This window comes from Strongylocentrotus purpuratus, unplaced genomic scaffold (assembly GCF_000002235.5).
Source record: "Strongylocentrotus purpuratus isolate Spur 01 unplaced genomic scaffold, Spur_5.0 spur5_scaffold_19, whole genome shotgun sequence".
Classification (NCBI taxonomy): Eukaryota; Metazoa; Echinodermata; class Echinoidea; order Camarodonta; family Strongylocentrotidae; genus Strongylocentrotus; species Strongylocentrotus purpuratus.
The window spans coordinates 15,504,089-15,521,471 of record NW_022145604.1 but is presented as its reverse complement, the minus strand read 5'-3'; the positions used below and the strand labels follow the sequence as shown (position 1 = coordinate 15,521,471).

General features: G+C 38.6%; 2 protein-coding genes across 6 annotated transcripts in view; one reads left to right on the top strand and one right to left on the bottom strand.

Moving 5' to 3' along the window:
• The first annotated feature begins 1,494 nt into the window (after positions 1–1,494).
• Positions 1,495–10,316, top strand: LOC105447602 (indole-3-acetic acid-amido synthetase GH3.2-like). Its single transcript, XM_030989801.1, has 8 exons — positions 1,495–1,567; positions 3,058–4,083; positions 5,961–6,099; positions 7,011–7,175; positions 7,812–7,960; positions 9,041–9,159; positions 10,086–10,244; positions 10,311–10,316. The coding sequence occupies exons 1-8, from the start codon at positions 1,495–1,497 to the stop codon at positions 10,314–10,316; spliced, it is 1,836 nt and encodes a 611-aa protein (XP_030845661.1).
• Positions 10,317–10,596: 280 nt separating this feature from the next.
• Positions 10,597–17,383, bottom strand: part of LOC100890909 (dynein heavy chain domain-containing protein 1) — a 73,879-nt gene continuing 67,092 nt past the window's right edge. For all 5 annotated transcript variants that reach the window (XM_030990403.1, XM_030990404.1, XM_030990405.1 and 2 more), the window contains 5 exons: positions 16,586–16,683; positions 15,262–15,457; positions 14,381–14,586; positions 13,239–13,791; positions 10,597–12,711 (listed from right to left, as the gene is read on the bottom strand). In XM_030990403.1, coding sequence (XP_030846263.1) covers positions 12,346–12,711; positions 13,239–13,791; positions 14,381–14,586; positions 15,262–15,457; positions 16,586–16,683 — 1,419 coding nt within the window. In that variant the 3' untranslated portion in view covers positions 10,597–12,345. The remainder of the gene's footprint in view (positions 12,712–13,238; positions 13,792–14,380; positions 14,587–15,261; positions 15,458–16,585; positions 16,684–17,383) is intronic.

Genomic DNA, 17,383 nt, shown 5'->3' with positions numbered 1-17,383 from the left:
GGAGGTAAATGAGAACCTGGTAGGATGACAAAAGCCTTGCGTTAGCAATTGCCATATGGTCTCACGGTGACCATATGGTAGGAATACTCCACGGGGAGTGAAGGTGGTGCACATTGAGCAATTAGAAACACGCTTAGAAACGGTATTTCATATTGAATGCTATATAAATCCAGATTATTATTATCTTGCATTTTATAGCAAAAAAATGCAATCGTCTGAATTTACATCGGCTTTTTCTTTCTTATCTCAGCCTTATCTCACAGAGGCAATCATGTCATAGAACTTTGACCGTCATTAATGATTAGTCACGACCTCGGTGAAAGACACATACTAAACACAGTCACACCAAAGAGACCGGCAACGTCAAACTAAAGAATATATATATATATATATATATATATATATATATATATATATATATATATAATAGTGTAAACTTACAGAGCGCACCCACCGTCCAGGGACGCTCATGGCGCTATAGCTCAGCAACAGTTCTCTTTGATACAAGTAAAGTAAATAATTTTGCAATATTTTTTGCAATATTTTGTTATGACCCTTTTCAATCCTCAGTGGGGCCCGGTGCCCTCCAGCTGCTCCGTTCACTGACAATTTAAGGGACTAGCCCAGTCAGCACATTATTCACAGAAGCTCTAGCATCTGAGGCCAACAGGCCCTACACAGGCAGCCAATGAGACTAAAGGGTGATAACTAATTAATTTCAAATGTATATACAAATAACATATCAATTATGGATTTATTAAATTAAACTTATACTAGAAAATAAGTGTATTTGAAACAGGTTGGACTGTATGAATAAGGTATTACACTCCTTGATCATTAAATGTCAGGAATATATTGCATTTATCTACATGCTTATGATTGTAGGTATGAGGATTATGTAAGAAATTAAAAACATAATAAATAAATACAGATATAACGTATTATCCTTAAGTAAATAAAACTGGGGTCAATCTAACACTGTTAGAAGTTTGTTCATCAGTAGTAGATGGGGAGAAGGGGGGGGGGGGATAATAACCCTGGACAAAATAATGTGATGGAAGTCGATTCATAAGTACATTGTTTAATTAAGCCATGCTCCCCCCCCCCCCCCAGTAACTCCGGACCCATTCCCTTTTCTTTCTTGTTTGTCAGACTATGTTGAATAATGGTAGGCGTATCATTCGGAAAGGGAAGTCTCGATCTTCTGTCAATCCATGTCAAGGAACGTTACGTAATAGTTTTTCGTTTACTTTTTGAACTTCTTTATCTCTGAATTCGTACGATACTGATTGGGAAATTACGCTGTGCTCGTATCTCACATACACTATTGTCCATTTTTTCTACATGTCTAGTCATTCTCTCGCATAGTCATATCAAAGAAGTAACTAACGGGTCTTATATTATAAGGGATTCCCCTTTGTGATTATTATTATACATAAAAAGGGAATGGTTTACTTGTCTACGATGCTTTCTTTAAAGTTACTTTTATTGTCAATGATTTATGGGACGATAGCAGCCTGGTTGGCATACCATACAGGAACGACATCATTAGGAGGCTGGTTTTCCGGTGAGTTATGGCAGACCTAAATTGAGTTTTGTGTTGAAGTAGCAATATGGCCTGAAGCTTTCCAATTGAAATAAAATGTACTTTATTTGTAGGGAAAATTAAACGATGTTATAATCAGCTTCATTTATTTTGTAGTCTTTGAACAGGGGTGTCGCTAGACCTTTTTCAGTGGGGGGGGGGGGGGGGGGGGGGGGGGTTAGAGGCCACCGATTACCGACAAAAGTAGCCACCAATAACCGACAAATTGTCCCACTGTCTACAAATTTAGCCCTATAAACCCGGGGCCGAAGGCTAAATTATTTTTCCTATGAACTATCTAAAGTACTTGCGAATGCGCCCGTTTTCCCCTCCAGCGCGAAGCGCGGAAGCTTTTACGTGTCATTAAATTTTCAGAGAAAGGAGACGATTTGATGTTCCGTTTTCGACTCTTAATCCTTGTCTGAATTCAGTTTCCCCCTTCCGTGCGTTTCCTTAAATATTCAATATAGTGAAAGAAGACGATTCGTTGTACCGTTCTCGACTCTTAATTCTTGTCTGAATTCAGTTTCCCCCTTCCCGCGCGTAGCGCGGAAGCATAAACGTGTCATCAAAAATTATTAGTGAAAAAGACGATTCAATGTACCGTTTTCGGCTCTTAATCATTGTCTGAATTCAGTTTTCCCATTCAGCGCGAAGCGCAGAAGCTTTGGCGTGTCATTAAATTATCAGAGAAAGGAGACGATTCGTTGTTCCGTTTCCGACTCTTAAACCCTTATTTTAGGAAGGTGAATTTTCGAGAAAATACAAGTATTATTATTGTTGTAGTCTCTCTCGAACTTGTCACAGCGGATAAAAGGTCACAGTTCGTAGGGGGAAAATGCCGGCCGACCGACATTATACATCTCACCGACATCACACAGCTGACCCGACACAGCAACATATCTATGTGTATCTTTCTTGCTCTCTCGACGAGACGACTTGACCCCGAACCCCCCTCTCCTTTACTTCCACCAGTCCTTTCTCAGGCTCTTGCCCCCTTCCTCCTCCCTTTCATCCCCGTATTTTTTTGTTTCCTTTTGCTCTTTTTTCTTCATTTTTCCTTTTCTCCTTTTCCTTCTTTTCTTTCTGTTTCTTTCTTTTCTCTCCTTCCTCTTTTTCTTTTGTCTCTTTCTTTCTTATCTTCTCTTTCCTTTCTTTTCCTTCTACCTATATTACCATCCACTGCCAAGGCTGAAACTGATTCTGGAGGATGTTGTTTTGGCGGTATTTAAGAGGGTAGCTTACCTGGATAGTGTTTAGGAAGTAAACGTATAGGGTTGTCGGAAACGGGGTTATTTTCCTTGAATATACGTAATTCTTTTCGCATGTTTTATAAGCACTACGACTTATTCTATGGAACTATAGTAACCGCCGGTCCGCGGGTTATGAAACAATCTCAGACATTCCGTCCCAAATTAAATGTATGATTTTATTTTATAATAAATATGATTATTCCTTGCATCTTTCTCCAGGATTCCTTGCTGTCGCTGCGTCCTGCATCTCTGTCCTGTTCTTATGGATCCTCACCCTCCGTCCATCTCCTAAGCAGGGAGTCATATCGGTTCTGCATCATCTGTACTTCGCAGGCAAGTCTTACATCAGGGGAAAGTATTTCCTTCGGAAACTAAAGACAGCGTGGAAGAACCCTCGTTATGCTCAGGATCAGTTTCTCATGAGAGTTCTCAAGGAAAATGGAGATACAGACTACGGAAGGAAGTTCAAGCTCAAGAACATCGTAAGCGCAGAGGAGTTCCGAAAACGTCATCCGTTGACGACCTACGAAGATTACAAACCTTATGTCGAACGGGTAATGGCTGGAGAGCAAGGTGTGATGACCCAGGTCATGCCGAATGCGTTTATACAAACCTCGGGTACGACAGGTCCCTCAAAGTATTTCCCACAGAGAGATCACAGGCTTGTATTGACAAGATGGCTGGATGTTGTGTTTACCAGTCTGTATGAAGTATGCCCACGTTTAGGGATACTCCAGAAGAAAATGTTCCACTACGTCCAACCAGTAATATCTCGGGCAAAAAGTGGAGGGAGTATTCGTCCAGGCATTTCGTTGTACGAAGATGGCTTTATGGCATCCTGCTACACAACACCGCCTGCTGGTTTCCGTATTCAGTCCTTCAAAGAGGCAAATTACATCCATCTCCTTTTTGCTCTCCTCGATCCAAACCTGGGTGTCATATATGCAGTTTTCATTGGTGCCATTGATAATGTAATGAAGCAACTTGAGCAATGTTGGGAGGACATTGTGTATGATATCGAGCATGGAACAATCAATGAGAAGGTTAAGTTCGACGATGCTGACATCAGATCCTTACTTGAACAGGCTCTTGGCGGAGGTCACCCGGAGAGGGCGGGCGAGCTCAGAAGTCAATTCGAAAAAGGGTTTGACGGCATCATGAAAAGGGTGTGGCCAAACCTTGAGGTGCTGGTAGCTGTGGAAAACGTCGGAATCTGGCCAAATCTAAAAGCAAAATACGCAAAAGGTAGATGGCTATTAGCACTTTTTTGTAGGTTTGATGTTTTGTTAATAGTTCTATTATGTTGTTCATTATATTATAGTAGTTGTTTTTATACGCTTAAAGGAAGGTTACAATTGTGCTATTGCCCCGAGGCGTGCCGAGGGCAATAGCCCAATTGTAACCTTCCCGAGAGCGTATAAAAACAACTATTTCTCGAATATTAAAGCAGTCATTAATACTTTTATATGCCGAAAACAAAAGAGTCAACTATATAATGACACCACCTTGGCCTTTCTCTAGTTTATCTGCACGGTTGTTTTTTATGAGTGTATCTTTGAGAGTAGACTAGATCTAGATTCTAGTCTAAGCAAGATATTTTTACAATTTTGGGCCGGCCCTGTGGGGAATAGAGAGAAGAACCTGCGCTTTCATATGACACCTCACTTATTGAGTATCAACTTCAGGGTCACAACAGATAAAGGTTTGAATCTCGAATTGAAAACAAAAATTGACTTTTTTTGCATGGTCGCGCAATGCACGTAGACTGCATAGAGACTGCATTGCGTGTAATCTCTATGGGAAGAATACAGCACACAACATCGGGTGCGATCGCTCAAACCATTTTTTAACATGTAAACCTATGGGGTAACCATGAAGACTGAACTATTTTCCCGGTAACCATGGTTACTGGGATTTTAAAACTGTTTTAACCATGGTTACTGGGAATTTTACAGAAATAGTTAAAGTTTATGAATGCAATTTTGACCAATCAGATGGCTGGATTTCTTAAGTGAGGTGTATAATATTTAATATTGTCCTATATTAGGAACATAAAACCTAACAAATAGCTTCAATGCGTTTCACACCAGCCCCCCCCCCCCCCCCCCCCCCCCCCCCCCCCCCCCCCCCCCCCCCCCCCCCCCCCACTCCGGGGTCGGAATGACCCCATGCGTGTTACCAAAATGTCCGGTAAAGGGGTACTTTTCGTGCGACAAAGTCCGGCCCGAGAATTGTAAAAAAAAAAAGGGGTGTATTAACTTTTCACCCGGAAATTTCTTTAAAAGGGGGGTTTTTTTCTTTTTTTCTCTCGTCTCTTTGGACTCCTGAGAAATTATTCCGAATTTAGGGGGGTACATTGAGCATTTTTTCATAATTTAGGGGGGTCTCCAAGGCAGGAAAAGCCCGCGAAAGGGGGGTTCGGAAATGTTGGCAGTCCTCAGATAGGGGGTGCTTTTAAAAAGAGGGAACGAGCATATGCGTACCCTAAATAACACTGAGTGGGGGGGGGGGGGGGCGGGGTTTCACAAATCAAAGACAGAGGAATTCATAGTTTCCCTCCTGCGCATAACATATACCCTCTGTATACATGAGGAAAATTGGGGAAGGGGGGGGGGGGTAAGAGAGAAAAACAAAATCACGCCTCGTAAATTTTCGTTATCCTTTGAAAAAGTCCTATTGTCACTTACGCTGCTGCACTTTCCGTTATCAATCTGACTACAATACTGACAGAAACATGAACAATAAGACACTAGCTTCATCATAGAAGAAATAATCATAAAGATAGTTCTTCTTGTTATACATATTGCTTGTTATACGCTCCAGTAATATTACCCCGATTTCAGCGTCGCTGGTATGTCTTCGCTCTAGTTTTTTTAAAGAACTTATTTCTGCCTGATACTCATGTGTCTCACCTGGGTCGAGTGTGCCAAATGTTAATTCTTGCCAGAAAAGGGTAAATGATGTGTCATGGACTCGATCCCCTTACCTTGTGATGTATATTCCGGTGATTATTTTACCAACTAGACTATACGACACCTCTAAACATCATGAGAAGGCGTTGTAATACAAAAGAATTTAAGGTTGTACGATTACACCGTTCTCATTCCTTCATCGTTTTACAGGTATACCACTTGTCAACTTTGGATACGGAACATCTGAAGGAATGCATCAAGGGTTAAACCCATGGTTATATGATGACAATCATGGCCTGGCTTTCTGGATCACGGACTCCTTCTTCGAATTCATCAAACATGAAGACTCGTGAGTGTATTTGATTATTATACATACATGACTATCATCTGTGTGTTCGCATGTAATAATAATAATAATAATAATAATAATAATCGTTTTAAAGACCGTCAATACTACTGGGCCAGAAGGGATTAGACCACACAGCGAGGTCACTGACAGGTGGCTATCTCATTAACTCAGCTCTCAACTAACATAAGAAAAAGAGGATCATGGGGGACCAACAGGCACCGATTGGGGAAGTGTTCTATATAGAGGGAGCAAGTAGCTACAAGTAGGACAGTGGGGCTTTAAAGTCCACTCCAAATTTTATTAAGTTAAACCGAAAATGGAAATTCTTTTTGCCCAATTGATCGTGAGCCCGGCAGTCACTGAGCAGCGTCAGATCGACGTTGCTCTATATCCCTTATTGTTGAACGCCAAACAAGGTAGCAGCAATTCCCGTCTTTTAACGTCTTTTTGTATGACGCGGCCGGGATTCGAACCCACGACCTCCGTGTTTATTTATATGTATATGTTTTATATATTTTTAAACTCATAAACACGTAGCGCAATCACACGCGCACACCCACGTACATACACACACACGTGCGCGCACACAACTCTATGATCACGGTGAATTATTATGGGAATGTTATGTGCTTCTTGCATATGTAACTATAAGGAATCCCACCATGGACAAGGTAAATAACGTTTGTTGAAGTCATATCATTGCTAGGATCACTGTGTTTCGACCAGTGTGTGTAATCATCAGGGAACATTTATTTCTCTCCTTAATTGGGTCTGTAATTGAAAACATGTAGACCTAAAATACTAGAGAATTAGAGAGGGAGAGACAATATTCAGTAAATTTATTTCATGTCTACATTGAAATCGATTATTGCGCACTATTATGATTTCGTATGGTGACATCAATTCAACAGGCATGAGAATCAGCCTAAAACGCTCTTCATTGACGAACTCGAGATCGGGAAGGAGTACGAGATCGTCTTTACCCAAGACAGTGGACTCTATCGATACAGAGTAGGAGATGTCATTAGGATAACTGGCTATCACTACAACTGTCCTACATTTGAATTCATGTATAGGTGAGTAGGATTTTATGTCCATTGGCGAGAGGAACTTGTGGTTGTATTCTGAAAACGATGCTTTCTTTAATGATATAGTAAAATGATGTTAATTGTCATAACAAATCTAAATTGGGACAAGTCACTGGCTACCATGGTTAATATATTCGCAAATTTTGCTGCGTTTGGGTAAAGTTAAAAGAGATATGTACGAACGCACCAATGGTGTTAGTCTGTGGTGTTAGAAAGTGTAAGTTCCGCGCATTTCGAGTCTGTTATGATCGACAATGAGCTAGCATAAGAGATAACGACGTTTTCAGAATACAGCTGCCTCTGGCTAATAGGATAAATAAGACCATCTATATAATTTTCGTAGGGAAAGCCAGCCATAGTATGTTTATCAATTTGCTTTGGATATTCAAAAGCTGCATGGTATACAGTAGAGAATATTGTAAGTATATCTTACCAAAGACTGGCACAGTTATCATTTATCCAAAAGTCCTTTGAAAACACACGGAAACATTATATCACAAAAGAATGTGCGCTCTGCAGAAACGGAATGTTCGCATTATTATAATCATTATTATTATTAGTATTATCATTATTAATATCATTATATTATTACTACTTTTATTATGATTTTGTCTTCTTTGGCAGAATGGGGTTGATGTTGAACTTGCGGTATGAGAAGATGAACCAGGTTGTTCTTAAAGCAGGACTTCAGTCGGCCGTGGGGCAGTGGAATGATGTTAGGCTAGTCGAGTATGCAGTGGCTGAAAGCACACTTATTCCGAAATCATTCTCAGGTATCCCACTGTTTAAGATCCTCATAACGTAATTCCATCATTTAGTGTCAAACGGACGGTATCTGGATTTTTAAGAGAAAATCACATTTATAGAAAGTTAAATTTCTGCCCTTTCATATGACACCTCAATCAGGGAAAATGAGCCAGGAATAACAAAGTTCTGTTTGTTTAAAGTAATGCTTGCATCTCCGTAATTTGATCAAATGAGTTCATTTTCACTGGCTGCCTGCCGTAGCAACAAACAGAGTTGACAAAAGACTTAACTCCGTTTCGTTGACGATCAGCTTTTAATCACTCATGCATGAAATATGAATCATATGAGTTGCATCAAATGAAAGAAGAGGATCTAAGCTTTCCAAATATGTTTCATTAATTTATTAATCATAATTGTGATAAAGTTATGATAAAACATCGATAATTCTCGGTTTCGTTTTTTCTAGGACGCACTGTATATATTGTTCAATCCAATTTCACTGTAGAAATAAACCATCGAATTCTACTCGTATGTATTTTGTGGTATATCAGATATTTCGCATGCAGCTAGCACACAAAATGCACTAGTCTTCGACTCGTGTAGTATTCGCAGGCTGAATGCAATATATTTGATATATACTCAAGGGCAACCAATATTATATGACAATGCAAATACTGCGCTCAGCGTGCAATATTGCAACAATATTGCACGCTGGCTCCCCATCGTTGAAGTGACGTAATACATGGAGGTAAAACAAAATGCTAACAATATTGAACTCGATCACACAAAGGGATTCAAATACAAGATTTTATTCTCTGGGACTAAAAGCAGATCGTATGCATAATAATTGTTCTTATAACGATTGAGCATGGAATATATGTATAATGTAATAACTATGTATACATACACACTTATCTGCACTAGGTTCAAATAATTTCAATACTTCTAATGTGGAAAAGTGATTCTTAGATTTGATTGGAGCATTGTGGGGGTATAGAAATCTATGGAATTACGAATTCCAAAATAGTAGTACTTGGTACTAAAGTCCTTCTCGAGCTCTGTTTTCCATCTAAATCTTCGATCATATTCAATCCATCTTTGTTCAGATTTCGAAGAGAATGAAGACATGCCGTACTACGTGATGTTCTTAGAACTAGACCAGGCAGGAAGCACAAGCATAAATAAGGAGACCGAGACCGCGAAGGTTAATGAGACCACGAATTCAGTAAGTGACTTGTGTACTTTTTGGCTTACAAATTTAGTCAAAATTATATTTAATGCCATATGCCTTTATCAGAACAGTATAACAAAAATGATGCTGCTTGCAAGTATCGGCTGACGACGGATAGTCAACCTGTTTGAAACGTCGAGCCACTCCCGCCACTCATCCTCTCCAAGCGCTATAGTTCTCCTTAGAACCAGAAAGATAAGTCTTTTTCAAGACTATTATCAACAGTCCTTTTCAGGACTACACGTACACCCTCAAGAAAGATTACAGAGTCCTTTTCAGGACCCCCTCAATCCTCTCTCTCTCTCACACATGGTGCACCCGCAAGCCTACTGTATAAAAAAAATGATATTACTATAACCATTTTTGTATCAACACGGGATTCTTCTTTATATAGCGCTCATATATTCCTCTCAAGGCGTTTAAGGCGCTCCAATAATATTACACAGGCTTTATTTACGTTTTCAATCCCGATGCTCCCAGCATTCAAGGGATCTTCTTACTATTACAGGCCTTTTCCAGGTACCCATTTTCTACACCTGGATGAAGAGTGGCATATATGCAGATAAATCGTTTACAAATGACACTTGGACATTTTTGACAACTTCATGCCAAATGTGTTTGTAAGGTCTACATAACATTTTTCTGTTCAGTGCACGTGACAAGATTGAGTAAACCAATGATAATTCATCAAAACCTGATAACATACACCAATTCCTATTTACTTTACTAAATAATCAACCTTTCTTTGTTGTTTCCACATTATTTCACATGCGTAACCAGAACTCAACTGTATCCTTAAATTTTTAACAAAATGATAGAAGTATAAACATTGTGGCGAGAAACAAAAATATAGGATTATTAATCAATGTGTAATTTCGTTGTACTGTCTCCCATCTTCTTTTTTTTAAATATTTGTATAGATCGACAGAGAGCTCCGTGATCGTAACAGCGACTACGAGAGACTACGGAGAGAAGGCGCCATTTCACGCCCACGTGTCCACATCGTGAAACCCGGCACGTTTGAAGATTTCGAACAATACGTGGTGAAGACGACCAACACTACTGCAAACCAGTACAAAGTACCGCGGAGAATTCGCACTGTAGACACTCTAAACTTTATGTATGATCATGTCTTATACATGCAGTCCTGACAACAATGTGGGTTTATGTCACTAACGATCAGGTAGAGTGTAGCAAGCGAAGAGAGTGGACCATAAATTGGCGTGGGGTCCAGGGGCTTTGCCCCGAAAGCTCAGGGGTTTTAGGCATTATTACGGTCAGATAAGCATATATAGATACCTTATTTGTGACACCGACAGGTCAATAATTATTGTTGTGGGGTCCAGGGGGCTGAGCCCCATGAAGCCCAGGGGTTTTAGGCCATATGGGTTAATAAATGACACAAAGGGAGTGACAAATGATACACGTTACTCGGATCTAATACCATGTTTAGATTTATTATCACACAACAATCGACACACTTTCACAGTATATAAACACCAAGTGCTATTATATACATGTATAGGCACACATATATTTCTGAATTATCTTACAGCAAAAAAAGCTAAAAACAGGAAAGAAGTGCATAGATGAAATGGATGGAATGTTTTCGTCAAGCTTAGTATGTACAATCATTGACCACTTATAGAAAGACTTATAGCTAGTGCTTTGTGTGTGAGGGTTCTTTTCCCCCTTTTTCTCATAACATCCATACTTATATACTCTAAAATAAATACCTGCAATAGCTACACTGACATATTGTAAACCATGTATAATTACATGAATACTAAACAATTTCATTTTCACAAAGCCATTGCATATTTACAAATGTACAAAAGTATTAATATTAATTAACTTCATTTTCACTACTATAATATCTTCATAATGATTCTGAACAAAGTATAGCAATTAACTAATTAACTGAATTAATTCACACAGATGGCAGAGCAAATATAAAGATAAATTATCTTACAGTTGGTGGGATAGACTGAATGTTCATGTATAGACTTATGTCTCATGTGTCATTGATAGCATGTACAGTGTATGGTGCAAATGGCAAAATGAATTTTGCAGTTAGTATATTAATAAAAAAAACTCTTTATTTCTTTTATATACATATCTATTTGATTATATATAAATCAGTTACTTTTCATCACTTGCTTCATAATAATTGAATACTTTTGTTGTATAAAGCTATATTGAATGAATTAAAATAATCTTAATATATCACGATACTATACAACACTTCAGATTTACATGTACCTAAGAAAAGGTGTATGAATGGCACTATGTCAAGCTTTTACACATGTAAGTTTTGACATATAATGTTCTATACAGATATGTACAAAAATGGATGGAATGGATAATGGTTATATAATCAAAATCTAATTTTTATCAAACCTTTCAGTTTCATACTTATCCAACCAAAGATAATTAAAATGTCAAACCCAAACGTGTGCTGTACATAGAAATCAATAGAATATATTATCCATAAAATATGTTACAAATGACGATAAGCACAATTGAATTATACTTCGATGTCACTGTAGTGTCAAGGTGTTGCATTTTGCATCAGATTCTATAAGATTTGATAAATGTATTAAATAGGACATACATGTATATATAGTACTAGTTGCTATTGAATACGCATACATTTGGACGGAATGTGTAAACAGAATGTAGTAGTGTTTACATGTCATTAGATGCTATTCATTTACCAAGTTCACATACATAGTGTTTGTAGTATAAACATAGCTTTCACTTAATTACAGTCTTGTAGAGTAATTGCATTGCTTAGAAACATTTAGTAATCTTCTTATTATTGCATTATAGTAGAATTATATGGAACTCATTTGAGAGAAGTATCATGTTACAGTAGGTATAATACTCATAATTATAATACAATGTTTACATGAAACAACCTTGATATTTTAGCAAGTTCTCATCTTTTTAAATGTCAGAACCTTCATTTTTGCTATATAATTATACAGCCTTCTACTGATGTTTTATTCAAAACAATGTTAAAACTTTTGTTTTCGATGTCTTACTTTCTGTTGTACAACATGTTGATGTATTACTTGCACACAAGATTATTTAATTACTAATTCTACATATGTATTGTAAAATTAATAGTTTATCATCAGAAAGGTTGTATGGTTATCCTTGCTTCAATGGAGATACTCATGAAGACGTAGCATAAACTCTCTTCAGTTTCCACATGTTGGAATCTAAAGTGCAGGCTAGATCAACCTTCAACACTGCCTCGCTCCTGTAAAGCTCCTCCGTACGCACATCTCCAATGTGCACTGGACAAGGGTAGACAGAGAGTGGTGATCCCTTCTCACTTCCTGCTTGTGCATGGTGCTCAATGGCTGTGGGCTTGAGCCATACAACAGGAAGAGGAGAAGAGTGGTGGGATGGAGAGGTGGAGTTGGGAAGATGGATGAGAGAGCGTTTGGGGTCCCAGTTTGCATTGTGGAGGGCGAGACCCAACAGGTAGACCCCTTGGGCAGGGGCCTTCGATGGGCATTTCTCCATGCCTGTAACCTGAAGTTTGAAAGAATGGTTTTTTAAATATCAATTTTTATAACACTGTACTACAAAGAAAAAACAAATCAGAGCTACATGTAGCCTTCATTTATTGGGCTATTGACCCCCAAAGCCTCAGCAGTTATTCTGTTTACTTGTAGTTATACAGTACATTCTTGTATGACATTGTTGATAAAGTTATGATGCACTCTTTATACAGGAAATGTATATATCAGATATTCTACAAATATAAAGCATTAAACACAAACATCAAGAAAAATATACCAAATGATTTATAAAGCCTCAATAATTAAAGAGTTTTTAATCAAAACATATCAACAGACTTTGTTTTTCATTATAACACCTGGTTATTAAAGTTGTGAGCAAAACTCTGTAAAAGTGGGAGATATTCCTAGAATCTGATCACAATATGAGGTATCGGTACATCCCAAAAAAGACAAAGTTAATTGCCATATCTACTAGACAAGTTAATATAACGGTAATGATAATGAGAAATAGAGAGAGGAAAACAAATGTTTCTTTACCTCAATGTCCATCTGAAGCTGGTGTAGTTCCAGATATTCCTTTCTCCCATGTTCCAGCATAACAGCATCCATGAACGCCTTAGGGTGAGAAAAGGATTCCAGTCTGTAGTATGGTGCCACAGCTTCACCCATATCCACATAGCCATGCATGGCCTCCACCGTCTTCCTCAATGCCTTCATCCAGTCCGGCAACAAGGTCCTGCTCGGAGGGACACCACCCCTTCGAAGGGCCCACCTGCTGGGGATGACGTTGCAGCCGAGAGCGGTGAGGATGTCATGGACGTCAGGCGCGAGGGCGGCCTCTCCTACGACCGCCTTCAGGAGGAGGTCAAGGTCAGCCTGGACTCGGTCAAGGAGACCGGACAGGATGGAGATCTCGGCGGAGATGAAGTTCTGGAGATGGTTGAGGGATTCTGGAGATGCCGGTGGCAGCGGTGGGATACATGAGAGTTCTTCCTCCAGGGAGAGGAGGAGCTTGGGAAGGGACTGGCAACACCAGGTTTGATGGACAGGTCTACAACGTTCAAGAGCTTGGAGAGCATCAGATAGATATCTGAAAAATGCCAGATAAAAGACGGGATGTAGTTAAATAATTTACTAGCATGTCACATTTAAATGTGCTTTCACTAGAAAAAATGGATAAATATACATTGGACAAAGATTTGATGCATGATTTCTCCTATTCTCAATTTTAAATATTTTCAATTTTACTGGGATTCAATCAATCTCTCACTACTTGCTGTCAAAGCAATTTTTTCGAAGCATTACTTGTAGCCTACAAATGTTATATGTATGGGGGGGGGGTGGTTGTTTTGTTTTTTAGTGACTTACAGTAACTCACCTTTACTGATTTGAGATGAAACTTAAGGGACAAACTGATAGTGATTAATGGTGGAATGGCATACATTGTAAATGCAAAATATTGTGCATTTTGAATAGAAAATCTAAACTAAAAGATTATTTTCTTTTGATATGCAATTTCATACCACTGAGAAGCGTTGCTAACAAGATTTAATCAGTGTGAAGTTTCAATTAGCAGTCAAAAGTAAATTTATTTCAGTCTACAGCACATGCATGTGATGTGTCTTTTAAAATGTGAGCCAAGTTGTTCTCATCTCTCAAATTATTTGATTTAAACTAACCTGCTTGATCTTTTCTCTTGGAGCTTCTGTGCATTGGGTGCTAACCCGAGATGAGCCGGCTCCACATCATCCTGCATCGTATTGAAAAGATGCTGGAATCTCCTAGCGACCATGTTAGCGCCGGAGCTACCTGAGCGCCTCCCTCGGCTCATCTCGGTCACTAGAGAAGCAAGAAGAGATTCCGCTCCCATGGAAGAGGGCATTTTCTGATGAAAGAAGAGGAGGAAAACAACTCATTAGAAATCTACAATGGATTTATCATTTCGTCATTAAAAGAATCTGAAAGTACCTATTTCTGAGAATGAAGGGTGGGTGCCGATTATAATCACTACCCCAGCTTCCAGGCATTTCTTCCTACCTACACGGTACCGTTTAACTACAATAGTAGCAGATGTAGATGAGTGTTCTGAGACAGGATGTTTTACTTCAGCTTAGATTTGGACCAGTTGATATTAGTCTGAACTTCAAGAGGAAAGACACACATTTCTTTGTCTACAACTATGAGATGCCCATGATTATTTACCATTTGGGTGGTTAACGGCAACTATAGCAATGCATGCGTTAACATGAAAACAGAGTCCCAAGCAGTTCATGAAAACCAAATTCCCTGTTGCTTCCCTGATTTTTATCTGATGGAGTTTCACAAAAGTTTTTACAAAAGGAGTCATTTCACACACAACAAGCCACAACAGCTAATTATCCAGTAAATATGCTATTCGAATATTAGAGAGAAAATATAAGAGACCGACTACTTTATTTTGAACTGATGAAATAACTGATTTTCGCCTGATTCAAGTAATATATAATACAAGTAATAAAATCTTGCCAAAGGATATTAGTGCTGTGTCAGGATCCTGAAAAGCAGTCATGTGATGACCTACCTTGAGACTTGCCCATGGCTGGAGCAGGCTGTCAATCAAGGAATCCACAATCTCAGCATCATCCAGGATGTCAGCATGACCACCGTACACCAGGTGACTGATAAATGTCCTCAGGGTCTGGATGCTCTCCCAAGGGGATTCCCCTTTGTGGCACCAATTAAGACATGACATCATAGCCTTCAGGTCCGACACTCCCCTGAAGATTGAAAAGGTTAGAGAGTGTTTTATATACATTCCCTTTATGTATTTGTTATTCTGTTTTGAAAGTGTATTTACAACCTATGGAAAAGTTATGTGCTTATAGATTATTTTGCAATCTGTTTTGTTATTTCAATTGCTTTGCTATTTTGAAGTGTGTTTACAATGGGTCTCACAACTTATATGCATCACTGAATATGTTTTTAAGTGAGTTTTAAGGGAGTGTGCATTTGTTCGGAAATGAAGAACTTCTTTGGCCTCTATGGGGGAGTCGATGGGTCATTTGGAGATAGCATGGCGCTTGCTGCCTCATGAGTCAGAGATGCCGACCTCTTGACACAAAAAAACAGGCTGAGTACCCTAAAAAATCAGATTTTCACGAAAACTTGACACACTACCACTGTCCCGTCGGCCCGTGCCTGTAAAATTTCAGAAAAATGTTTGCTCTTTCATTAAAATTTAATGAAAAAAATTGTAAAGCAAAGTTTTTGAATCGTATTTTAAGATTTTAATATCGTATTTCACTTCTATTATCATACTAAATATGATTTAATCGTACTCGTTGGCATCTCTGATGAGTATATGCCAGAGAATCAAACTGAAGTACATTTATCTCATGACACTCAAAGTCAATGAATCTAGAAATACATAGCTATTACAGAATCCTTTTCCAACAAATAATGGAATTGGAAGTAAATTTCTTAAATTATGGTAAGAATGTGGTATCTCACTTATGATGGCAGGGGGAACTTATTTTGACATTCCATGATTCTTTTTTATTTGTGAACATATATTTGCATGTAAGTTGTGTATGAAAATTAAAATGATAAAATCAGGCACAAGGAAAGCGCTTGAAGAAATTTGATGTGGTTGATGAATCCACAGATAGTTAACTAATAAATGAATTGAATATCATGATATGAAAAAGGGAGATGTGAGTTGGTCTAGCGGTACGTTCACTTGGTCAGCTCTCTGTCTTCACCTACAAACTGGCTCAGGCAACCCCTGTTTGAAACTGAGTCACGTCTTTTGGATGGTGACGTCCAAGGTCGGTCCCCAGACGTAAATAATCATATCTGATTGATTCACGTCTGTAAAAAACCCAATTTCACACAAATTCACTTACCATGAGTAGTCTTTGTTGAAGCCAAGTTGATAGAACAGCCTTCTATGTGAGAGCACAGTGTGAAGCAGGGCCATACAGAATACTAACTCGGTCAAACTCTGTTAAAAAAATAAAATATTACAAATTAAAATCAGAATCGTTTAATATTCAACGTTAATATTGCTTTAATACTATATTCTGTTATACTACAACGTACATGTTTATAATAATATAACATAATGTCTCTAAGTGCTTGAAAAGATCCCTGTGCTTTTTATATGCATATGGTTGTCAAATAAGCAACCATTTAAAAAAATTGAAGGATACTCAAGAACATCGCACTTGTATCATATTCATACATATCAAAAGAACACTGATTTTAAAATCTTTCGGGTGCCACAGGGTTTATTTCTAAACCCTTTTCATGATTTCAATAACTTTTTTTTTTCGAAGCCAGAAGGGTGTGTCATCTCTTACACATGTATATGTATTTATTAACTCTTATCCTGCCATAATGAATACAGCCTAATGCCACAGGGCTAATCCCCATTGTGCCAAGACTCAAATCCCCTGTGCCAAGTTAATTTTGAGATAATCGGATTAACGCGATGGTACTATCAATATCGTGTGCAAAACACCAGGCACAGTGCAATGGGCATGAACAATAACTGCTATTACGAATGTGAGCATGCATGCACAAAGCAGATAAGCGGTACGTAGCTCACTCGCAGGAATGAAGCAACCAATCGATAGCGTGCTAGTATGTACAAAGCACTATAACGGTAGCGTGCAAGCAGCCTTATAGCAGGATATGAGTTA